Source organism: Pungitius pungitius, chromosome 13 (assembly GCF_949316345.1).
Source record: "Pungitius pungitius chromosome 13, fPunPun2.1, whole genome shotgun sequence".
In the NCBI taxonomy this organism is placed as follows: domain Eukaryota; kingdom Metazoa; phylum Chordata; class Actinopteri; order Perciformes; family Gasterosteidae; genus Pungitius; species Pungitius pungitius.
In genome coordinates this window covers 13,856,737-13,879,896 of record NC_084912.1, presented here as the reverse complement: position 1 = coordinate 13,879,896, position 23,160 = coordinate 13,856,737, and the positions used below count along the sequence as shown (strand labels likewise).

The 23,160-nt window shown below is 49.2% G+C and overlaps 1 protein-coding gene and 1 long non-coding RNA gene across 3 annotated transcripts in view; one reads left to right on the top strand and one right to left on the bottom strand.

Moving 5' to 3' along the window:
* Positions 1-244: 244 nt before the first annotated feature.
* thada (THADA armadillo repeat containing) overlaps positions 245-23,160 on the bottom strand; it is a 56,632-nt gene continuing 33,716 nt past the window's right edge. The window contains exons 30-38 of the mRNA XM_037465414.2: positions 22,808-22,911; positions 20,218-20,300; positions 13,534-13,916; positions 11,601-11,725; positions 9,599-9,671; positions 9,203-9,353; positions 8,953-9,075; positions 1,968-2,149; positions 245-827 (exon numbers count right to left, since the gene is read on the bottom strand). Of these exons, the coding sequence (XP_037321311.2) occupies positions 522-827; positions 1,968-2,149; positions 8,953-9,075; positions 9,203-9,353; positions 9,599-9,671; positions 11,601-11,725; positions 13,534-13,916; positions 20,218-20,300; positions 22,808-22,911 (1,530 nt within the window). The 3' untranslated portion in view covers positions 245-521. The remainder of the gene's footprint in view (positions 828-1,967; positions 2,150-8,952; positions 9,076-9,202; positions 9,354-9,598; positions 9,672-11,600; positions 11,726-13,533; positions 13,917-20,217; positions 20,301-22,807; positions 22,912-23,160) is intronic.
* On the top strand, positions 10,198-13,788 carry LOC119214034 (uncharacterized). Of its 2 annotated transcripts, XR_009957239.1 has the most exons (4): positions 10,198-10,501; positions 10,679-10,846; positions 11,611-11,717; positions 13,654-13,788. It is a non-coding gene; the product is annotated as an uncharacterized LOC119214034 (long non-coding RNA). The 2 variants fall into 2 exon arrangements; XR_005119928.2 differs by lacking the exon at positions 10,679-10,846.

Genomic DNA, 23,160 nt, shown 5'->3' with positions numbered 1-23,160 from the left:
TGCCTTCACAATCCCGCCGCGCCAGGGCTGTGAAGGCAGCGCGGTCGCACAATCGCACCATTGAAGTCGACGCGCGGAGCTTCAGCCGTCGCTTTCATCCTGGAAACCTCCGTGGACGCGGAGGAAGATCCACGCCCCTTTGTGGTGTGACACGTTCCCCCGCTGGGTTATTGTCACAATGTCAATTATTGTTGACATACAGTAATATTTTCTTTTTTGGTTCTTTCAGCAACTTGGGAACGGAAAGTGTTGTAATGTTTAATTAAAAAAAGACAAGGTAGAAATTAAAAACACATCTGGCAATCAGTGAACACAAGTAAGACAAAGTGAGAGAAATGGACAGTTTAAAAAGTGAAAAACAAAGAGTCCCGTTTCCTTCATTCCCTTGGTGTGATCATGACCCGGCTCGACCTCGAAGCCAGGCTGTGGTCTCGAGCGTTGGTTCATTTGAGCATATATCTGCTACTTTTCTTTCATTTCAATATTAGGAACAGTGACTTGGAAAAACGCTGCTCCCTCCTCTACCTCAGCCTCTCCAGCACATCCAGAGCCAGCGTGGCCCTCTGGTGCCGCAGCAGCAGCCGGGCGTGCTCCATGGCGGAGGAGAACTGAGGCAGGGCCGGGAGTGAGTCCAGGGCCCGCTGGGAGCTGAGGGCCTGGGCTCGGGCTCGGGTCGACAGCAGATGGATTCGCGGGGCCTGCTCCGGCCACTCGGCCCCCGGGGCCCGGATGAGGGAGCAGACGTGTCCGTGAAGCAGCTTCACCCACTGGACCGGCTCGGCCCACAGGTTCAGGTCGCCCTTCTCAAACAGGAAGTCCTCGTCGTCCTGGACACAAGCAAAAAGGGAGTCTGGTTACCGGGATATTTATTGAAATCAGTATTAGTGAGGGATGTTTTCTGCTGCCATAGCAACAGGCCAATCTGTAAACACAATCATTATAGAGGGGTATTTTTCTCTCTAAAAGCTTCGTCTCCTGAGCAACGTAGCATCTCTTTAGTGGGGAAAGGATGCACTGCGTAGTTTAATTTTTCATTTTCTGAAAACACTTTTCTTTCTGCTGCTTGAACCCGAGTTGATGAGAAAGTTGATAGTGAACCAAAACGATGAGCTAAGAAAATGTCCTCCATTCGGCGCCTGTGATCAGGCAGTAAACAAAGTCGAAGAGATCAAGTGCATCATCGGAAAAAAGAAGCAAGGTCATTTGATTTAGTCTGGATCTGTGCAAGTTTAAATTGTTTTGTCAGTATCGGCCAAGACGAGTCTTATATAATATGTGGGAAGAACAGCTGATCAGTGCGGTGGGTTAAATACCGGCCTAAAATACATCAGAATTAATGCACACAGCGTTTCCAAAACCAAAACGTACAAACTTACTTTGCACAATTCTCGTTTTCTTTCTTGTTTCCATGCAGCTTTTCTTATGCAATTCACATATGTGGATGGAAACACAGCGTATGAGACGGCACACGCCACATAATCCTCTGACCCACAGGTTGTGTAAATACATCCACTAGAATACAGCGCCTTGCTCCTTTCAGCCAAAGAGATTTAGGCAATCGGCCACCATTTATTCTTACATCGCTCCCAGCTCCTTTATGCGCTTAACGTTGCGGAGCGGGCGGCTACACAACCTGTGGAAACCGAGACCATGGTGGCTCAAAGCACTCGGCTGTTTTGACTACTGCACTACTGTGAGCGGAATAAAACAAGGGCGAGGGAAATAAAATAAAGTGCCATCTGTCCCTGTAATCCCCCCACAGACGCCGAGCCAGACCAAAGCCCTGAATCACAGGCCGAGCAGTGGTGATTTCACACTTTGTGCGTTAATGTCCTATTTGTTCCGCCACCGCGGCGGCTAAGGAGGAATCCGTGGTGCGGCCGTGGATAATGAAGCCGTGGCGGCCTCCGTGGTCGCCAGTCCGCGCGAGGTCACCGAGGCTGCGTGAATAAAATTCTGCTTCTCACCAGACCGGGGACCTCGTCCGCCGCCGCCGCCAGGTCCTCGCCGGCTTCGTCGACTCCCAGCAGCCACTCCGTCAACGCGAGGACGCCCGGCGCCGTCCGTCCCCACAGCTCCAAGAGGCGACACAAGAGCCCCACCCCTGCGTCCAGGGCCACGGCGGGACACACCGACGCACCTGTGACATCTGAGGGCAGAGGAAAGGACGCGCGATTAGGCCGTTTCTGTGACCAACATTTAACGTTTGAGATGATTAAAAGGCCGTTTCTTCCCCAAACACAAATCACAAATCTGTTTTTGTTGTTGTTGCTGCTGCTGCTGCTGCGTGGGACCCTTTGCGTTGATCCCACCCTTAGCAGACTTCTGTTGCCGTGTCATTAGGTGTCAGCTGAGTGGTGGTTGGACTTCTAGCTTGTTTCACCTTTGGTCTTAAGGTCAGCTTTGGAGTGACCCGAGGACCTCTGCCCTGGGATCTAAGGTGGTGCTCAGGCTGGTAATCGGGTAAGAGGTCAGGTCAGATACAAGGTGTGGAACACGGAAACAAAGAAAAAAAGCCCACAGACATGTAAAACAAGAGGAGCAAACATCTTGTGATTTGGTCTGTATTGCTGCTGCTTCTATTCAGCTTTTTAACATGTTAGTGGTTAATCTAGTCAATTGGGTCAGTTGTCATATCTGACAGATACTTTTATATTACTATTTGGACTCGGCTGTTTGAACTTTATATATTGAAATGAAATGATTAAATATTAAAATTATTGTAAATATTAGTTACCGGGTGGTTATGCGAGCCGTAAACAATGGAAAAGTGGGGATTTTTATTTATCATTTCTGACAGTCATCAATCACCTTACGTTTTAGAAATAAACATGTTGAGGAGCGTCCGGTATCTTCCACCAGCCAAAGAAAGTTGAAGTTAAAGGGGGTTACCACGGCGATATCCCTGCAGGAGGAACACGCTTTGTCTCCCAGGTTCCTAACCGGGTTTCCTACAGGAAGAGGATGAGCATGACGAAGCAGACCCAACCCCCGCGACATGAAAGGAAAAACCATTACCCATAGTGGCGTTTCCCTGAAATCCAAAATAATTTGTTATGCCTCACTGAAAACTGAAATAAATCATTCTAAATAAGTCCCGTCTCCAAAGCTGAACAGTTCACTTTTTCTTCATTAACACAGGAAAAAGTGTGAGAGAGTCCGGTAGGATGATGAAATAAACTTTCCAAAATGATAACCAGATCACAGAGCACCTTCATGAGGAGAACCCAGCTGGTATCCGACTGTTGGTACGTGGGGTTCAAATGAAGCGTGTGCGTGTGCATGTCGGCGTCTCCCCTCTGGGCTCCGACGGCCTTCTGGGAAAACAACCTACAACTCACACGGCCGCCCACGAGCGAGCGGCCTGCTGACCTCGGCTCTGAACCCATATGTTTACGTGCGGATGAATGGACGTAGGGACGATGTGTGAACATTAAGTTCATTCATGTGGTTCTTACATTTAGAGATCAGTATTGCTTCACGGCTCCTGGCTTTCCACGAGAGACGACGTTTAACAGCTCCAGCTGTTTGTGAGTGCTCGTCTCCCACCTTGACCGTCCTCGGCACACCCGACACCCAGATAACACCGGGGACTTCAAAAGGCTCCCAGAGACACCAGCCAGAACCCCACTACCCTGGGAAGAGAGGAGGGCCCCACACGGCGGCGCAGGTTGTTTGTCCTCCCCAGAGAGGAGGCCTGAAGTCTGAGGGAAACCTGGCGGCTGATTGTCCCGCATTACTGTAGATTTAAGAGTTTAGGGGCTTGAGTGACAAATTCCTTTCTTCTCCCTCCCTCTCTGTCTGAGTCTCTTTGGGACAGCCCAGCCTCTGATGTGGAGCCTTTACACTCTGCCCTCCCCCGCCAACATTAAGGGAGATAATAGGACATTTTAGCTGCATTGAATTTATCGGCTTTTCCGCGCCGGTTTCACACGTCGCTTAATGCCATTTCCCCCTCCGCAAGGTTTTGGCGCAGAAAAGGTTTCTCAAGGGGATTGTCTTTCACGCGGTTGCCGGCGTGTGCGCGCGTTTGTGTGTGTGCTTGCAGGAGGTTAGTCCTCTGTAGGTATTGTGTGTTTATGTAAGACAATCTTGTCTCTATAAAACACTAAATCTGAGCCAATTGGTCGGTTGAATGGGTTCAAGTGAGGATGTGTGTGTGTGTGTGTGTGTGTGCGTGCGTGCGTGCAATTGGCGTTCACTGGCACACACTCCGTCCGCTGGCACTCCTTTTGTACATCCAAGCAGGGCAGGGCTCGGTGTGAGGGGAAAACTTAACCTTGTGCCACTTGTGGAAACTTTATAACAGTTGTACCATTCTTAGCTTTTTTTTCTAAAACTGAACTAAGAAAATTGGTTGCGTCCGACAACCAGGTTTTCAGAAAGTGGTTTTTATGTAAACAACCATAACAAATCCTTTCTCGTGCACAAACCATCTCGTTTGCAAGGGGGCCATTGTTGTTTCGTCCAGTGGGCAAAGGGTGCTTTGCCGATCACTAAATATAGAAAGGCAGAGGCTGCTGGGAACATCACACCTTTTAAAAAGTCCATCTGCTCAAGAAGACCATGTGGTAGGTTCAAAGCTCTGGAAAAAGCTGCTCAATGCACCTGGAGTTTTTTAGTCTTGTCGATATTTCCAAGATCATCATTTGGTTTCTTTTGTAAATTTAAATGACGTCTTTCCAAAGTCAGGGTTGTCCTGAGGTTTGGCGCACCAACATCTGAAGCTCCAGTATCACTGTGAATTACTCTCATCATCTATTCACTTTCTTCCCTGTGCCAGCCAGCTTATCAGAATGTATAGTACATCAAGTATTATTAGTTCTTACTTTACTTCATTCAGACTGAACACAGACTGATGAGTGTTTCCACACAAAAGAATAAAACAAATCCATCAATCCTTGAAGAAAGGAATGAGATGAAGCCAATACAAATCATGTTGGTGTGTGGGTAACTGACTACAAACTCCAGTAGTAGAATACATGATAGTTATTAACCATCAAGGATTCGCAGCCTCACTGTGTCCCATACATTCGTGTCATTTAAGTCACTGAATTAAATTAAGAGAGGGACGAGACCTTTGCTGTTCGGTAAATCCTTCCTGAGCCTTTGCAGCTGGGAGGGATGGGTGCGTGTGTGTGTGTGTGGGGGGGGTCAGATGTCCCATTGAGCGGGGGAGGATGAGAGGGGTAGAGCTGTCCGGACAAGTGAAATCAGAGTAAGCGCTTCCCGCCCCACACTCCTCCACTGGCTGGTGCCATCGTGTCCACTGGGGAGTTCACTCCCCTGCTCAGCCATCTACAGATTTGGGTTTGGGGCAACCACCCCCCCCCCCAACTGACCACCGTACTGGCCCAGCGAACAAATTTCCACCCGACAAAAGCCACAACATCCACCTTTGAGGAAGCTCATAGAAGCACTCTTTCATCCCGTGGAGCCGAGACACCAGGAAGCGGAGGTGTGAGTAAAGCGAGGTGCGAAATAAAAACCCACTTTACAGCCCCGACTTCCTCCGGGGGGGCCTGGCGAGAAACGGCATGAAGAGCAGCAGCAGGAAACATTAGCATGAAGACAACAGCACAGGACATTAGTGAGAGCACAGCGTTAGCATAGGAGAGAGCTAGCAGCCACTGGTCCTGTCAATGGGTGGAATGCAAGTCAATGGCTGCCAGGCAGAAGCTGCCTCTCTGATGCAAAACCACCGGCGTCCCCTGTGGTCGTCTCATTTCATAAGAGAGGCCAATCAACGGGGGCGGGCAGGGGATGGATCGACTACATGTAGGGGGTTTGCCTGTGAACCCTCTGCCGGATATTTGAATTACTTGAGTGTGCTGATCGGGTCCGAGCCCTTGACTTAAATAAAAGGTCACAATAAAAGCATTTTCAAGTGGATTCTGTGAATCTAACCGACAACTGGACCACTGAGGACTCTTTCAGACCAGGAACGTGCTAAAGGGTAAAAGTTGAAGCGCCATAGGCCGAGACATCAGGGCTTTTCCTAAAGAGTTCCAGAGAAATTGGGAGTCCAAACTTTCACAGTTGAAATTCCCAACCTCCATTAGTTCCAGATGAGCGCACAAAGGCGCTAAACGTGGCTGACCTGACAAACGCAACAAGTTCTCAGACGCTACAGACATGTTCATTCAAACCTCACCCGGCGCGCTGCCGTCACAGTGGGACGCGGTGAGCGCAGCGGAGACCCCGACAGCGGTTTGATTGCTATGCAAACGCAAAGCCAGGTGTGACGGTTGAGCGAGTCCTGTGCTAAAATGGGACTCGGCCCTTGTAATGACTGGGACTTAAGCCCCGCCAGGCCGTTTGCTCCCATTCATCTGCGTCATCCACTGTGAATGAATGAACTGAGGCGGGGGGGAGGGGCAGGCGGGGTTGCTTTGCTAATGGTTCACTGAGAATGACCCGTCAACAGGTTGAATGAAGCCACTGCTGCATTTTGACAGAGATGACTTCAAACACTACTCCCAAAACATTCAGCCAAACAAAAGGCAGGACGGATTCCTCTGGGCATTCACATGCTGATGAGAAGGTTGCATCGCCTCAAAGGACTGGAGATAAATGAGAAGTTTTATACCACGCAAAGCAAGAAGCTGGCCCCACTAGCAAAAGATATCCAATATATCTTGATTTCAATGGTTCGATCCATATGAAACCAACTGATTCCAGGGATTTTATATCAAAATTGTTAAAAAATATTTTTTTTAAAGAAATGAATCATTTTAAGTTTAAGGAGTAAAGAACAAGAGATAGAAGAAGAGGACATTTGGCAGAGTGTGTTATACATAAATATATATATAGATATAAAGTGAACCCGAGAGTCACAGTGCTGGAAGGCCCGCGAGGGTGAGTGGAGCTTGATTTCAGACCCAATTATCCTGGAGGTATTGGGGCGGTGGCGATGCTGCTGCTGGTTGGGGGTTTGGTTGGAGGGCGGGATGGGGTGGAATTATACGCTCACTTCCTGTCCCACACAATGTCTCCCCTGTAGGTCAGAAGAAGAGAATCCTACCAACCTGTTGTGAATCTCAACTAAACTTCTCTCCCACTCACCAAACCGATTCATTTGGATCTCAGCGCTCTTAATATCCGAGGTCAGGTGGTTAAAGATGAACGAATCAGATCTGAGATGTTGTGTTTAGCCATTGAGACAAGAGAAAAGACGCTTTAAAGCAATTGCAGAGCTTCAGCAGACATCTGACATTGCGCTGATGAACCTGGACGGAGCTGGGCTAGTGTTGTGACCAGGCTAAATGCTAAGCTCGGCCCACAGATTCGCACATGACTGCGTTTTGGACACAAACTGTCGCTCCGCTCTGTTACAGGTTGTTAGATGTACTTGTAGTTGATGTACGTGTTCATGCTGCATGGTCACCGTGGATTTTATTCGACTCTGTAGCGCTGAAAAACTAATTTAGCTTAATATCTTGTTCATATGCATATAGCAGAAACAGAAAGTTGAAACAATCCAATTACATGCATTTCCTTCCTAAAGGGGGAGAAAGGGAGGGAGGAGGAGGGGGGGCTAGCAGACTCCGTCTCTGTTCCCACATCGCTGCCTGTCCTGCATATCAAAGGGCCAGGAGTCGTCGTCGCCTGCATCTAAAGCAGCTCGCACCTCAGATGCTTGACTCTGCAGGTCATAAAGACCACTGTGGGCAGACTAGCTGGCTGTGCGTGGACACACACACACACACACACACACACACACACACGGGTGTTTGTTAGCATGCCAGGCAATCCCATTTGTTTAGACAATATGCAATAAAGAGATAGCACGAACCAGAGAAAGATCTTTGGCTTTTGAGCTTTGACTCTCTAACACACTCGTGTGTTCTCCAGGAGACGGCAGTGAGTCGGCTCGTTCCCACGATGACTTCATTAAATGCGTTCGCTCCAAAACGGACTCCCAGCTCACTGTCGTGTATCTAACTTTAGAAGCATCCCTTAAGCTCTCGAAGCAGAGCGATGACATCTTTTTCCAATTGCAGGTTTTTATTGTTGTGTGTTTTTTTTTATACTGGTGTGATTTCTTTCGGGGTTTTTCTGTCGTTTTTCATTTTGTTGAGGAATGTGTTGCGGGCAACTCGCTTATTCAGAGCTCGTCAATTTGCTGCCTCGTTTTCGTCTCTCCCTGTCGTGCGGCACATTCCTGTTGTGCGCGCGTTTGAAATCAAGTCAAGAATTCGGAGGTAATTTTTTATGATTTTCCAAGAAACGTAGACACATGTGAGCAGCGTGCCCAGAGTGAAGTCACCCAGGAGTCAAATGGGTGCCAGTAACGCACCCTCTGCCTCCCAACACACACACACGCACACTTGTAATTGACAGTTTATCATCAGGTACAACCACACAAATAAGCCTTTGAATAAAACAGGCCTGAACACACACTTGGAAAATGCATTTCCAACTTAAAGGAAAAGTTTCTGAGATGCTATCGGAGGGGACAGACACAACAGGGCCGGCTCATGGAGGCAAAGGGGGCCGGGGGGAGTGTGTGTGTGTGGGGGGGTAGGGGGGGTTCTAGTGCCACGGAGGACGGGAAGTTGCACTGTGGCGCTTTGCGAGCTGGCAGCTGTCAGCCCACTGAGAGTGTGTGTTGGTGATATTTCAGGTGTAGTTGTGAGTGAAGCAGACGCCCCCTCCCCCCACACACCGGTCTACACACTCTCTCTCACACGCACACACAGACACACACTCTCTCTCTCTCTCTCTCTCTCTCTGAGCACGAAACGATGTCATCCCTCCTTTTAACATGGCCACATGTTTGTGGAGTTTCTTTTATTTTGGCGTGTGTTTGTGCATGTGAGTGAGTGTGCATAATCCGGCCATGTGTTCGTCTGAGTGAGCGGGTATGTAAGTCCATGTGAATATCATCTGTGGAAACATGCTTGTGTGAACACGTCACTTAGTGTGTAACGATTCCATGTTTGTACGTACCGTTACTGAGCAGAGGTGCTGGTACATTAGACATGAAGTCAGAGGCTGAATCTCGCACATCCTGGTCTTCATCCTGCAGCAGCGTAAACAGACTCCTCCACAGAGAAAGTGAGGTGGACAGACCTGAGACACACACACACACACACACACACACACACACAGTAACATGAGGCCCATACTTCAGAGCCACAAAGTAACTTTCGCCCTATGGAAGGTCTCAGAAGATGAAAGACTCTTTGTTCAGACTCACCCAGGGGCAGAAGGGTGCTGGTCAGCACGGTGGCGGTGCAGCTGACCAGCACCTGGGCCGCCATTAGCTTCACCTCCACCGGCTGCTCCTCGCCGCAGCACGAGCACACCAGCGACCCCCACTCGGCCAAACAAGGAACCGCACTCGCACCCTACATGGCAGATGGATCGAAGAAACACATGAGCAGAATCATTGGCTATAGGAATTTAGAATAGGTAAACTAAAAAGTTCTGTTATGAGAGTTTAAAAATGGCGGTAGATGCTGGACTTAGATGGTGGACGCAGCCTAAGCTGCCAAAACCTTTGTTACAAATATAAATCATCCTGTATATTGTGAATTTTGGCAAAACGGCGGTTAACAGATTAGCAGGAGGAGAACAGGTAGTCGGACGTCACCTGAGGGTCAGAGTTCACCAGATGAACCACCAGCTCGGAGACCAGGGTCAGGGCGGCGCAGTGGAGCTCAACGCTGAAACACAACATCCAAAACCTGACACCAGCTTCCACATGTCTCAGAATAGCTCTGGTGAGCCTATTTCTATCGCGTGTCCTGGAAGAGGGACGCTCTGTTGCTGGGTCCGGTGTTTTCCTATTTGGGGGCGATGGGGCGGGGGGGGGGGGTCATTTAAAGCAAATTAGTGAACTGTAACCTGGGGTTATCCAAAGGGAAACCAAACTGACTTTCCACCTCAAGACAGCTGAGGCGAACAGAACTTCAATCGAGGAAGGGGGAGAGTGGGGACTCGTCGAAGTTGCAACCAGTCTGTGGCTTTGTTCACCCCCCCCTCCCCCCGTCCCGGTACATGGAAATAAAGCCGCGTTAGCCAGAACTCGAACTCTTGAGCAACAAAAAAAATATTTTGCCTCTTTTTTGGGCTTTAGTGTGCATCGAAAGTTACTGTTTTAATCAATTTAGTTTGGTTTTACACATTAGTGTAGTGGGGGGGGGGGGGGGGGGGAGTGTGGGGGGTAACTAACCATTGACTACGCGCACGTCGCTCAACTGTATTGACTTACAACCCACAACAACAAGTGTGCTGGTACACGCCACTGCGTAGCGGCAACCCGATCCCGCCCCTGCGTGGCTCTGATCACAACCCTGGGGCCGCTCCAAAGGGAAAGTCGATCCCGGGGTCCACACATTGTGGCCAGGAAAGGACTTTGCGGCGCTAAAAGCCTTTGGAATCCGATCCTTATTCAAGCCTGTATTCTCATGTCGGGGTGAGCAAAGTACAGCGGCGGCTTTTCGAGGAACACACACAGACTCTGCTGGAATAGTTTGTGCCGGATCAGTTTGTGGTAAGAGGAGGACGGAGTGGCTCCAACTCTCCCGAAAATATAATGGTTTCAGCATGGCAGGTGTGAATAATCTTAAGTAGGAACAATGCTCTAATGAGGGCCTTTTGAGACCACCGGTATCCGCTTACATCTGGCTTTTCTTTTTTCTTTCATTTCATACATCTTTCTCCGTTGCAGACTGACAATTCCGAGTAGTTCAGCGGAAGGCGAGCGGGGAGAGGGGCCGGGGAGCGCCAGGTGTGCCCAGGTGCGGGGGGTTAAGGTGCAGCCGGTGATCCTCGGCTGGCCCTCCTCCACGGACTCTGGCTTTGAATGAGGGCTCGCCAGCCAGCCTGCCACAGCCGCGTGAGCCAGAAACAACAGGACGGGGAGTGTGTGGGCCGCATCGTGCCATGCAGCGCATTCATGTGCCGCTCATCCATCACCGCTAAAAAGCGGGTCTGGATTTGCTTTGGCGCTGTTTTGACAGCGAGTGTTTCCTGCATTCCCCTCGAAAAGAATCAAAATTGTAGCTTTTGTTGTGTTGTATTTCGCGGCGCACTGAGATCAGGGCCTTCCGGATGTTCATGGTGAATATTCTGAGACGGAGTAAACGCAACCCGAGGGTTTTTCTGGAATCACCGCCTTGTGGCTGTACACCTCGGGGATAATTTAAACTGCCACAGCCATGATGTAAATACACGCTGTAGTACTCAGACATTCAAATCAAATCCTCACAATGAGTGTAGGAATCCTTAAATCACATTGACCTTTCACCCATGAAACCAACACGGCGAAGACTGCTTGTGCCAAATCGGAGGACTCCTGAGAAATCACATTCAAGAGCAGGGTGAAGGACGCGAGGTCACGGTGACCTTGACCTTTAATCTTCAAAACCGAATAATTGCACGCCGGCTGCTTCCTCTAAACGCGGGCATAACACTCCACTTGTATGATCACATTGGAGGTAAAGGTGAAAGCAGTTTTCTTTCATCCTTCACTGAAACTCAAACGGCTTTTACTTGCTTTATGTACTTCTAAGCAGCCCAAAGTGAATTCTCCTCCCCTCCAAGTTACAAATCCCTAACTGGCGCCTGTGCGCGTCGTCCTCTTCTCTGACCTGTGAGCAGAACCCTGAGCCAGAGCCAGAAGGCGCAGCAGGGCGTCCTCCTGGGACAACCTTCTGGACCCGTCCCTCCACTGCAGCTCTGCGCTGGAGCTCAACACGCGCAACACGGTGAGGACCTGAGGAGGAGGGCAGAGACGAAAGACAATGTCACAAGGAGTCAGGAATGAGACAATAATGAGACCACGGGTGAGGGGACACAAGTACAATAAGGATGCAGCAGACGTGCAGGATGTATTCAGGCAGCTTTAACACTGCTGCTGCACATCGCAATGATTATTATTTCGTTCTCGGGCCTCCGGTCTGTTATTTAAGCCATAACATAAAGCCTGCTTTGTAGGACCCGTGTGTGGGGGAGAGCGGGCGCATTCGATTTCTGTGTGCGACTGTATATTTGGGTGTGAGCTGTAAAAAAAAAGACCTCCTACCGGTTGACTGACTGGTGTGAAAATACATCAGAGTTATATAAATAGTTTCTCTGTGTGATGTCAAATGGTGGCTAATATTGTAATAACAAACCCGCAGAATTATCAACCACCTCTGCAGTTTCCCTCCGCTCTCCGAAGCATCTTCATCTTTGTTTTGCCTTCCCAGGCTGCCCTCTCCAAACGTATATTTTCAGTTGCAGAGTTGATTTTAGCGGGAGTATTCTGTTTCTAACAAACGCTAGCACGGCCTAAGGCTGAAGGACGGTGAGAAGTTGGAAACCCTAACAAAAGTACCTCATGTTTACACAATGCTGATGTTTCTATCAATATCATTTGGAAATGTTTTGATGCACCAATAACCACAGCGGCCCAGTACACTTGTGGTGGTCTATCCCCCCTCCCCCCCGCCCTCCCTCCCTCTCCCGGCCATCGCCGCGGCCTCTGACTTTTAACGACACACTTTAATGAGCTGCCGCCTTGCAAAACCCTCGGCATGCCCACGTCCTCAAATATACACGGTCACAGGAAAACATGCCAACTCCGGCGGACGCTTACAGACTCTCGTAGATGTATCATGCAAATAAACAGCCAGGGCCACCCTGCATGAACACACACACACACACACACAAACTGAAAATAAGCGTCACCCGGCCTGCACAGCGGTGCCGTGGAGTTCTTTCGAGCCGGGACAGCCTCGAGGCGCTGCGGCTCTTTGCTCGGTATTAACTGGCTTCTTGAGCCAAAGCAGATCTCCTGCCAGACTACGCAGGAGGTTGTGAGTGACGGGAGAGCCTGACAGATGTCAGGGAATCCTGTTCCAGACCCGAAATAGTCTCGTTAGTTTTTTTGTGATGGAGGCTTCATGGAGTTTTTTTAATTTGCGTCTTGAATAAGGCCTGAAGACGACTGTGGAAGCATCGTCTCTGGCCGGGAAAGCAGACCAACACGGTGTCCTTGGCCCACTGCTGCTCCCTTCCCACGATGCCTCATTGGAGTCCAGGGCGAGCTACGGCAACTGGCACGTCTGAGCTGGCGTGTCGTTGCCGCGGGGCAGGCTCCACTTAACGGGGCCCTGTGCCCTAACCGTTAACGGCTGGCCCGTAAAGCGCCGCTCGACCCAACGAGAGAACAACAGGCCGGGATAAGACACGTTTGGAGGAGCGTGGCAAAACACATGCGCACGCACACACACACTCACACGCGCACACACACACGGTCCCCAAACAGGAAACTTGTTAAAAAGTGTAAGGAGGGTGTGTAAGTCAGAGGGAGAGAGAGAGGCGGCCCTCTGCCAGTGCGCTTGGCGTGTCCCCCGGCAACCGATTAGCCTCTCACGCAAGCCTCAGCGAGATGTCCAGAGGCTCACTGAAACTGTGACGTTTTTTTTGTTTTTTTTGGAGAGGGTTCCTCATTGTGTGATGACATCACTTAGACACACACACACACACACACACACACACACCCACCCTCGTGGGATGTTTTGGTGTGTGTGGTCTCACCTTGGCCAGACACCAGGGGTGTTTCTCGTGAAGAGCCAGGCTGCTCAGTTTTGACAGGGTGGTGTCGTCCAGCCACTCAAATCTACTCTTCCTCTTCTTCTCTTCCTCCTCCTCCTGCAGCCTCCTCAGGACCCCCTCCAGTGCCAGCTCCCTCACCTCGTACTGAGGGCACTGCAGCAGACACTGCAGGAGCCGGCCTGCGGGCCGAGGACCCCCCCAGAGCTCGGGGACGTCCACGCCGGCGCTGAGGGCCACGCGGGCCAGGCTGAGCAGGTACTGGGTGCCGCCGGGCCCCGGGCTGCTGGGGGGAGAGTCGGGGGCCACGAGCTCCGAGGCCATGAGGACGGACAGAGCTTCCCGACGCAGAGCGCTGACCTCGGTATCTGAGAAGGCAAAGCTCAGTTAGCCACAAGTTATCACCACTTATTCAACATTTAAGTGCTACTCCTGAATCTAGGTTGTTTTTGTGTAAGAGATATCGGAGAGAGACTAAATGGCATTTATGATCAAAGCGCAGAGAATAATAATCAAAATAATCCAGAGATATTGTTGTGAGTCTCTTAAAAAGAGAACCATTTTCTTTAAACCATAGTTCATACATGAAACTATGGGGGGGGGGTGCATTTTGGGTTGAACTGTCACTTTAATGTAAAGAGTGACATCCACTGAGAGGTAGCTGGAAATTAAAAAAAAAATGTTTTATCTGATATGAATTAAATCATCTCCTGACTGAATACTGCTGGAAAAAGCTCTTCCCAGAACAATATTTAACATGAATGCTTTCATGTGGCAGAGGTGCGCTTCAGCCACCTAGGACAAAGTGAGTGGCACAACAACAAACTAAAAGAATCCCAAAAAGAAAAATCCTCGTTTTAAACCTGTGCTGAATTGACAAACACATGAGAAAAAAAACAGACGTGTTAAATGGATTGACAATTAGATTTCCCTCCGAGAAGATGATTACAGACTTTCTAGGGAAGCTCCGTCTACGAAAAGAATGAAGTAAAAATGTGTGATTATTAGTCACGTTATCACTCCCCACTGCATGCCTCTGGTTCAGTTTGAAGAGCGTAACTTCCACCCAAATAACGTGAAGCTTCAGTAGACAAGCTCATACAGACTGTGATCTATTTCTGTCCTCCCTTTAAAGGAAAACTGCAATAAATCATCCCTGCTTCCATTTTAAGTGTCAACACATTCTGAGTCAATTATGCCTTCCAAAGGACATTTCAAAAATTAAATCACTGTGTTTAATGAAATAGTTGCAGTGGCTTAACAGGCTTCAACCTTTTCGCATTACACACACACACACACACACACACACACACACACAGAAAAACAGATGCAGAAAACAGGCCAGACGGACAAAGCCAGCCTCCTCTGTTCCTTTCTATTTTGACTTTTATAGAAGAGGCTGCGTCAGTGTCTGTTTGGAAATACCCAGGGCCGTGCCAACGCAGCCACCTGTGAACATACTCCCTCGGGGAATGACGGGTGCACAAATAAACACGCACACGCGCACGCACACACACACACACACACACACACACACACACACTCTCTCTCTGAAATGTAAGTACAATCCGGAGGCAGGGCACCAAGTAACCCGATGCCATTCTGAAGCTGTTCTCCTCTCTGCAGAATTACTCAGAGACTCCACACAGACTCCGCTTTCACAGCCAACTCAATTACTTGAACACGCGCACACGTGCACGCGCACACGCACAGGGCGCAGCCCCGCTCAGAGCGAAGCGGCCCTGAACAAAAGAGCGGGAGAAGCAGCATTCCTCCAGAGATGGGCCGGGTTACCGCGGAACCTGATCCTCAAAGGGGGTCCGTGGCCAAATAAGCATACCTTAATGGTTATGATGGGGGGAGTAGGGGCACAGTAATGACACCGATGATGAAGGGAGAGGAGAGAAGAGGAGGATGACTGCAGGAGAAGGGGAGCGTGGCAAAAGAGAAAACAGCTGTCTGTCACAGTGGAGTAGAGGGGAACGACGTGTGTGTGTGTGTGTGTGCGCTGATGCATTAATGTGCAACGCCGTGGCCCCAGTTCATACCACATAAATGCGGGCATTTTGTGGTCAAGACAATAACAAAACACTAAAAAAAAGGGAAGCCAATCATGCAAGGAGCCCCAACAAAGACCTACTTTCAACGGAGTACAAAAGCACTCGTTACCAAGAGTGAGAAAGAGGAAAAACATTAGTCTCAGCGCTAAGCAGTTTTTTATGATGGCATCTAATGAACGCTGTGTGTGTGTCTGTGTGTGTGTGTGTGTAGGAGATGGTGGTGGTTTGGGGGGGGGACCACACGTTTACCACACTTGTGTCAGTCATACTGCTTGTGAGCCGACCTGCATCTGGTCCGGGCCTCGTGTATTTCAGTGGAAGCATTGGGGATCTCTGATAGATGCTGAGTAGGTCTCAGTGGAGGTAACACGAGTGCTGCAGTGAATCCTTTTTCCGAGATTCATCGACAGCTCAAATACACGGCTGATCCCCGACTTTTTAGGATTTCCACCAAGATGAAGCGGTGGTCTTTAAGTAATCCATTGAACATCTATTTACTTAATAACACTACATAACAGTCTTGGCATCTTATCACTTCATAAATTTGTTTTCCTTTAAATCGGCGCCTTTAGCCGCCGACACAGCCGCTCCCATGCTGAGGGCCATGTGGAGTAGAAATGCTCCCAATCTTATACGTGTATGCGTGTATAACGCGCCAATTGGCTGCAAATGATGTGATCAATAATGTGTCCCTGAAAGGGTTAACGATGTGCAGAATGTTTCAATCGAACGGGTCACGTTCACGTCATGAGGGACGCGTGGCAAACAGGAAGCACTTTGTGTGGCTCAAGGAGCGAAACTGATGCACAAGATGTAGCTTTAGAAATCGTAGGGAAGTCAGAGTTTGGAGGACACATGCCCTTAAAAACCTAATTTACAAAGCCCCCATTATAGTAGGACTTTGAAGTCGGTGTAAACAATCCAACAGATGTGATGAAGAAAAAAAAAACCACACACAATGAAGTGGATTCATAAACTCACTCGTGGAACGTGCGTTGAGGGAGATTTGAGCTAAACAGTGTTTCACAGCTCACTTATCTAAACTAATCAAAACCACCACGTGGGGTTTGAAAGGACCTGGTCAGTTGGGGGCGTGGGGTCAGAGGTCAGCAGGTCAGCTCCACAAACTAAAGAGCCTTTTAAAGCAGCGCCGCTGAGAATCACTGAGCGGTGTATGAACATGGCTTAAGGTGTTCATGTGTTGTATTTAGTACATTAGGACTTTGAATTGTGATGAACCGCTAAAAGTGTTCTGAATCTGTACTTGGGTGTGAGTCTGTGTGTGTGTGTGTGTGTGTGTGTGCCACTTCCTCGTTAGCCCACTGAAAGCTGGCGAGGAAGACTCTTTGCGTTGCGTTAAGCGGGACGTTGGTGGAGCGATGCACATGCTCTCACACGCAAGCACACAGCTGGATTTCACATCAGCTTCCACCTTCATTACCAAAACTGTGAAAAACAAGCCCCAGACGCTACGTGTGTGTGTGTGTGTGTGTGTGTGACAGAGCTGACCTCCTTCTCATGCCGATGCGGCTTTACAATTTGCCGAGGTCCCTCCCTCTAATTACCCTAAAAGCTCTCTCTCTCTCACACACACACACACACACACACACACACGCGCACACACGCACACACGCACACACGCGATAGAATTAACAGCCAGCTTTACAAAGAAAAAACAGGAGGTCTCCGTCTCCCAGTAGCTGTTAGATTCCTAAATTCGTAGAGAGCTTTTACTACTTTACTGCCCACATCGCCGCTGATTGTCTGCCAAACAGTTACGACAAAGGCAGCGCATCTAAGGGAGGGGGAAATGAAGTGCAAAATGAAAAGTGTTGTGGATAACTTTGGACTGAAGCGCTGTTCCTTTTTATTGTGCTGCAATATTAATACTGCATCAGTAGCAATCATACGCGTTATGAAAAGAGTGGTCTGGCCACGTGTTCGTACGAGCTGTGAGGTCAACTAAAGAGTCAAGTGGCCCTGCTTGGTTTCCTTTGAACCGCGCTCATCGTGGAAAGCGGCTCAGAATGTACGGAGGAGTGCTTCTCGACACCGAATTGGCGTAAAAAGAGAGCGAGAGCGGAAATACCGAACTGCAATAAGTTTACCAAGAGGCCAAAGATCATCACCAATCTCAACCGCACCAGTTGCTATAAGCCTAATTAGGTCTGGTGTGAGCGCGAGTGCAAAGAAAGGCCAAGTCTATCTTAATACTATGTGTGTGTGCTGAGAGCCTTACCACTAGCAGGACAGAGACTTTTTTTTCTAAACTGCTGAAGCCTCGTGTAAATTTTTTTAAATAAAACAATATTTACGATCCACGATTCTCCCCAGAATAAATTAATCATATCCAGGAGGCCTCAAGATAGTATTAAAGTGAGGAAAGGAAAGCTTAGAAAACCTTTCCTGAGGCATTGTGTTCACACAAACAACACACTAACAAAACGGGGATCCACCTTTAAGAAAAACATCACAATGTATCTCTGAGCAGAACAGCGCTGGAGTATTTTACTCGGTGAAGGCGTCGCTTCCTGGCAAAAGCGGCGAGGAGGAAGGATTCCAGCGACCCATTACTCTGTGGGTTTAGCACGTGGCGTCTGTGTAACCGTATCCATCTCCACTCCACTGACTCCTCTGGTGAGAGAAGGACTCTCCACGTCTCTCTTGATTGATTCCCTCAGTAAGTAGTAGAGTGAGCTTTAGGGCGGGTCTACTTGTGATTGACAGGTGTCGTACACGCCGTCTCTGGGGAAGCCCTCTCCAGTCCCATTATGTTCACTTCCCAAAAACCGAAAGTCGAGGCCTTTGAAGCCACAAAGCTGTGTGTGTCGTCACGACGACTACGTCCACCTCCGACGTCCAGTCGTCCACCCTATGGTGACTCAAGCGGTGCCCGCGGCCACCAGCCTCATTTTGAAATTGGAAATATGTTCAATTAAAAACGGCCAAATCACCGACATAAAATGTCTGACCTAAGGGTTTACCGGATTTACCAGGAAACCAATCAATGTTTACTACCGATTCTCAGCCAGAGGAACACACTAATGTGCCCACATGAGAATCCAGAACGAAACAGAAGACTTGCAAGTTGAGATGAAGCAGCGGACTGCGGGGGCTTTTCTTTCTTTTATGAGTCTGCTTGGATCAAAGGACCGAGGCAGGGAAATGTGGGCATATGTGTGCGTGCACACACACACACACACACCCAAAGACGTGTGTTCAGAGCCGAAAGGAGCTGGCTGGTAAATGCAAAGTTTAAACGGAGGTGCCCAGATTGCTCACCTCCTTTACCCCTGCTGCTGCTGCTCGTCTCAACCTGCGCCTCCTGACTTGTTAGAAAGGTGCATTTACACAAGAGGAAACCGGATGAGGGTTAAAGGAAATGAGGAGCAGAAGGAAGGAAAAATGGAAAGGCAGACTGACAAAGCAGGGCGGGAGGCGCTGGAGGCGCTGGAGGTGTTGGTGTGTGTGTGTGTGTGTGTGTCAGCTTCAGGGTGCTTGCTCCGTTATGTAAGGGGCAGAGCAAAGCCGGGCCCTGCGCTCAATCCACGAGCCTGCTTTTTAGAAATCTTCACTATTTCCACTGTCAGGACCGACATGTGTTCGACACATGGCCGGCCCGAAAACATAAGTGCCCCACCCCCCGCCCCGCCCCTCTTGGTTGTTTTTTTTACCATCATAAACTGGGTCACAGGCACAATCCCACCATCTGTCAAGAGATCGCTCGCCTTCGGTTTCACATTCCTCCGCAGCAGAGGCCCTCAGACACACACACACACACACACACGGAGGGGAGGGGGGGCAGAGCAGACTTCTGTCAACTATCAGTCTCAGCGGGCAGCGCGGTGCACAGCCTCGCCGCCAGTGCAGCGGTTGGGCCGGGCCGTCTGCTAAAACTTTAAAGTGTCCACAGCCCCCCCCTCCTCCCATCCACAGCCCCTTGTGGGGGGGCTCCAGTTTACTGATCAACCTTCCAGCAAGCGGCTGACATCAGCAAAGGTATCATCTCAATCACAATGTAAAGCGAGAGGGAGGAACCACCGCCACCACGTTATAGAGCACCAGTCTACTCAGTGCGAGGCCTAAAATACAGCAGAGCTTTTCACTAAAGGAAGCAATTAGTCAATTTAAACGACAAAGTCATTAAATTTTAAATAATCAATGTAACACAACACTTAAATGAATCACTGTCGTAGCGTTGTGGCTCTGTGTTTCTAAGGAGCACTTCACTTAAAAACTTTAAATGATTATGACATGGACTGAGTTCATTATGGAGTAATGGGAGGCTGTGAGAGGGAATCGCTTGAACTGATTAAAGTTCTCCATGTGTTTACTCACACGGGGCCGTCCATATGCAAAGTATGCATAGCAGAAGTACCTCATTTAATAGAAAATCAAAGAAAACATTGCGGATTTTAAATAATTATATTTCCCTCATCGACCTCTATACAACCAGACTTCTTTTTGTACCTGGGGAAGGTTTCACTCTTCATTGACAGCGATTGCTGCTTGACAAGCGACTCAAAGGGCCGAGTTCCCGCGAGACACAAACCGCGAGAGGAGTTTGTGTTTTAAACCCGAGCGAGACGCAGCCACGTGGACTACTCACCGTCCAGAAGACTGACCTTCGGCCCACAGAGACACACCAACACATCGAGGAAGGCTGCTCTGGTCACCTCACAGCCGTTCTCTCTGCAAAGAAAGGACGATCCAGTTGAATGTCTCTTATTAGTGTAAAGAACCTTTTATAATGAAAGAACGACAACATCTAAACCGTTTACCGTTTTCCCGCTGCTTTCTCAGCCCCATCCGTTTAATGAACATTTGAAACAAATAATAACCTCATTATTGATCAAAATCATTGTGATCATGATATTGCCCATATTTGAATAGCAGACTGAATAGCAGCAAAGTTTTTCTTGCTGCTATTCAGTCACCTTGCAAGTAAAAAACATTTTATATCTTGTATTATTAGATTTTATATTTGTTTTCTCTCATACGGTAATAGTCCGTAATTCATTATCCACTCGGCCCATCTTGCACAGGAGACGCTTTGATCTCAATGAGGGCTTCCTGGTTATTAAAGATATTGCATGCTACATACTGAAGTGACACAATGAAGATAAACTCATCAAAAATTGGTTTCAGCGTGGTTCCTGTTAGTGGGAGTATGTGACAGATGACACGTCGCTGGCCAAACAAGCAGTCACTGTTATTGCTGCGTCCACAACTGGCTGCACAGGACGCCCATGTGTTTTTTCTCTTTTTGAGGCCAGAATGTGGTCCCATCACATGAGAAGCCCCGAGCTGCCTTAAGATCACAGATTGGATTAACTCACTTACAGCCGAAAAACAAGATGTATCCGTGTTGGTCAATATAAGAATCCGTTTGCCTAAACTTTGAAGTCACGATGTAGAATCATCTAAACGACATTATTTGGGAGTTTTGACATTAATGTGTTGTATCTACTTATGGCTTAAGTGGAACAGCGTGTTTGGGCCGTGTGAAGTGTGTGTGTGTGTGTGTGTGTTCAGTGTCTTCAATCAAGGGTCCGACCACAGCGCTGTGAAAGCCCGCGAGTGTGTGTGTGTGTGTGTGTGTCTGAAACAAGGGAGACAGTGTGTGAGCTTGACGTCACATTTTCATCACTCGGATATTAATAAGAAACACGCTCCCACACAAATCCTCTGCGAGCTTGACACACACACACACCAAGCTTGATGGATCATGGGAAAATCTGTGTGTGTGTGTGTGAGTGTGTGTGTGGCCAGCGCATGAGCGTGGGGCAAACATCATAAAACATTTGATCCAAACAATCCCCAGTTATGCATCTTGCATTATCTTCTCTCTCCCTCTGCAAATGTAAAGAACGTAAGGTGCTGAACACCTTTCAGAAGCCCGCTGTGTCTGTGTGTGCTCCATGTAATGTTTCTGTAAGTTATGCAAATGAAAGTATTGACATTTGAATTAACATTTTCGACTTACGAGCTGTGCCCTATCCAAACTTAAGGCGTTTTCAAACGTTATTCAGCCATTTGATATTTTCTGAGGAAGTAAGAAAAGGCATTGCACTGAACAGAAGAGCCCCAAAAGGTGCACAGAGAGATTTGTAAACTGACCGATACATCGAGTCGGGGCTAAAGATGGACCCTCGTACCAAGTGGAGCAATTTGCAAAGGCCTCAAAATAACAACAAGACAGCCCACGATGGCGAGACTGTGTGAGGGCAGCGGTTTCCTCACTTCTTTTTCTTTTCCTCAAAATGGCAATTACTGCCTGAAAGTTGTGCCCAGTTATTGCGACACACGCGTCTCCGATCCATACGTATTTATATCTGCAGCCGTCTCCCTCCTCGACGTTCCTCCGGAGCATAATTTCATATGTAATTGTTTTTCTCCAATCTACCGTCGGTGGGGGAATTTCAATACTGCCCAAACCCGCGGAGGCCAAGCAGCCAAAGTCAACTGCAGAGAGCAACACGAGTGTGTGCAGTCATCGCCACGACACCGCCCCCCCCCCCCCCCCTCCTGGAGCCGGAGAGAGAGACCAAAATGACAAGACATGGACGCCGCGCGGGGCCAAAACGCGACGCTGACTCAGGCCAGACAAACAATGCATTCCTTCCTTTTTGGACTCAAATTAGTGGTGTTCTGGAAGAGGGAAGGAGGGTTTTCTCTTTTCCAAAAACAGAGATGTGCCTGACCTGTGCGGTCTTTGGAGCCGGGCCTCAGCGGGATCAAACGTACGGGCGGCGTGCGCGCTCCGGTGAGCAAGAATCCGCCCGCTCATCTTAATAAAGGTGTAATCAAGCGCGGGGCTAGTGTTGCTAACCTGGCGACCCCGGCGTAGACTGCAGACCTGGGCCTGACCTCAGCCAGGGGGGGTGTGACAGGGTAATCTGCGCCCCATCTTCGCTCCGAGAAGATGGCCAGAGGTAGGAAGGAAAGGGGCGGGGAGGAAGGGGGTGGGGGGGGAGGGGGGGGGGGGGGGGGGGGGGGGGGGGGGGGTCTACAGATGGGACAGCGGGCGGTCGCTTTGAAATGGAAGCCCGGGCAGGACATGAAGCGACACGGTCAGGGAGGGGACGGGCGGTGAGACAAGGAGCTATTCTTCTGGTGAGCCGAGTTGTGAGGGCAGGAGGGATTCTTATCTGTGTGCGCGTGTGTGTGTGTGTGTGTGTGTGTGTGTCTAGGATTACCGAGAGGCGAGCCACATGCTCCCACGGAGCCCTTGGGTGATGCCGCTTCCTGCTGGCAGGGGTCTGTGCGAGTCGGTCTGGTAGGAGCGCAGCAGAAACAGCACCTGCGTACGTACACACACACAAACACACACGTCAACCCGACACACAGAGAGCACTCGTCGGTTACATTTATTGGTGGTTTTGCGTGATGGTCCACGTCAAAGAGGAGTGTGTTCACAAACCAACAGGGCATGTTGACCCTCCTGCAGCACGTGCACTGGTGTGGCATTGTGGGTAAACCTCGGAGGATGTTCTGCCGGTGACGATGTACCCAACGTCAGAGTGCAAAGACGTGAAGGTCAGAGTTGGCC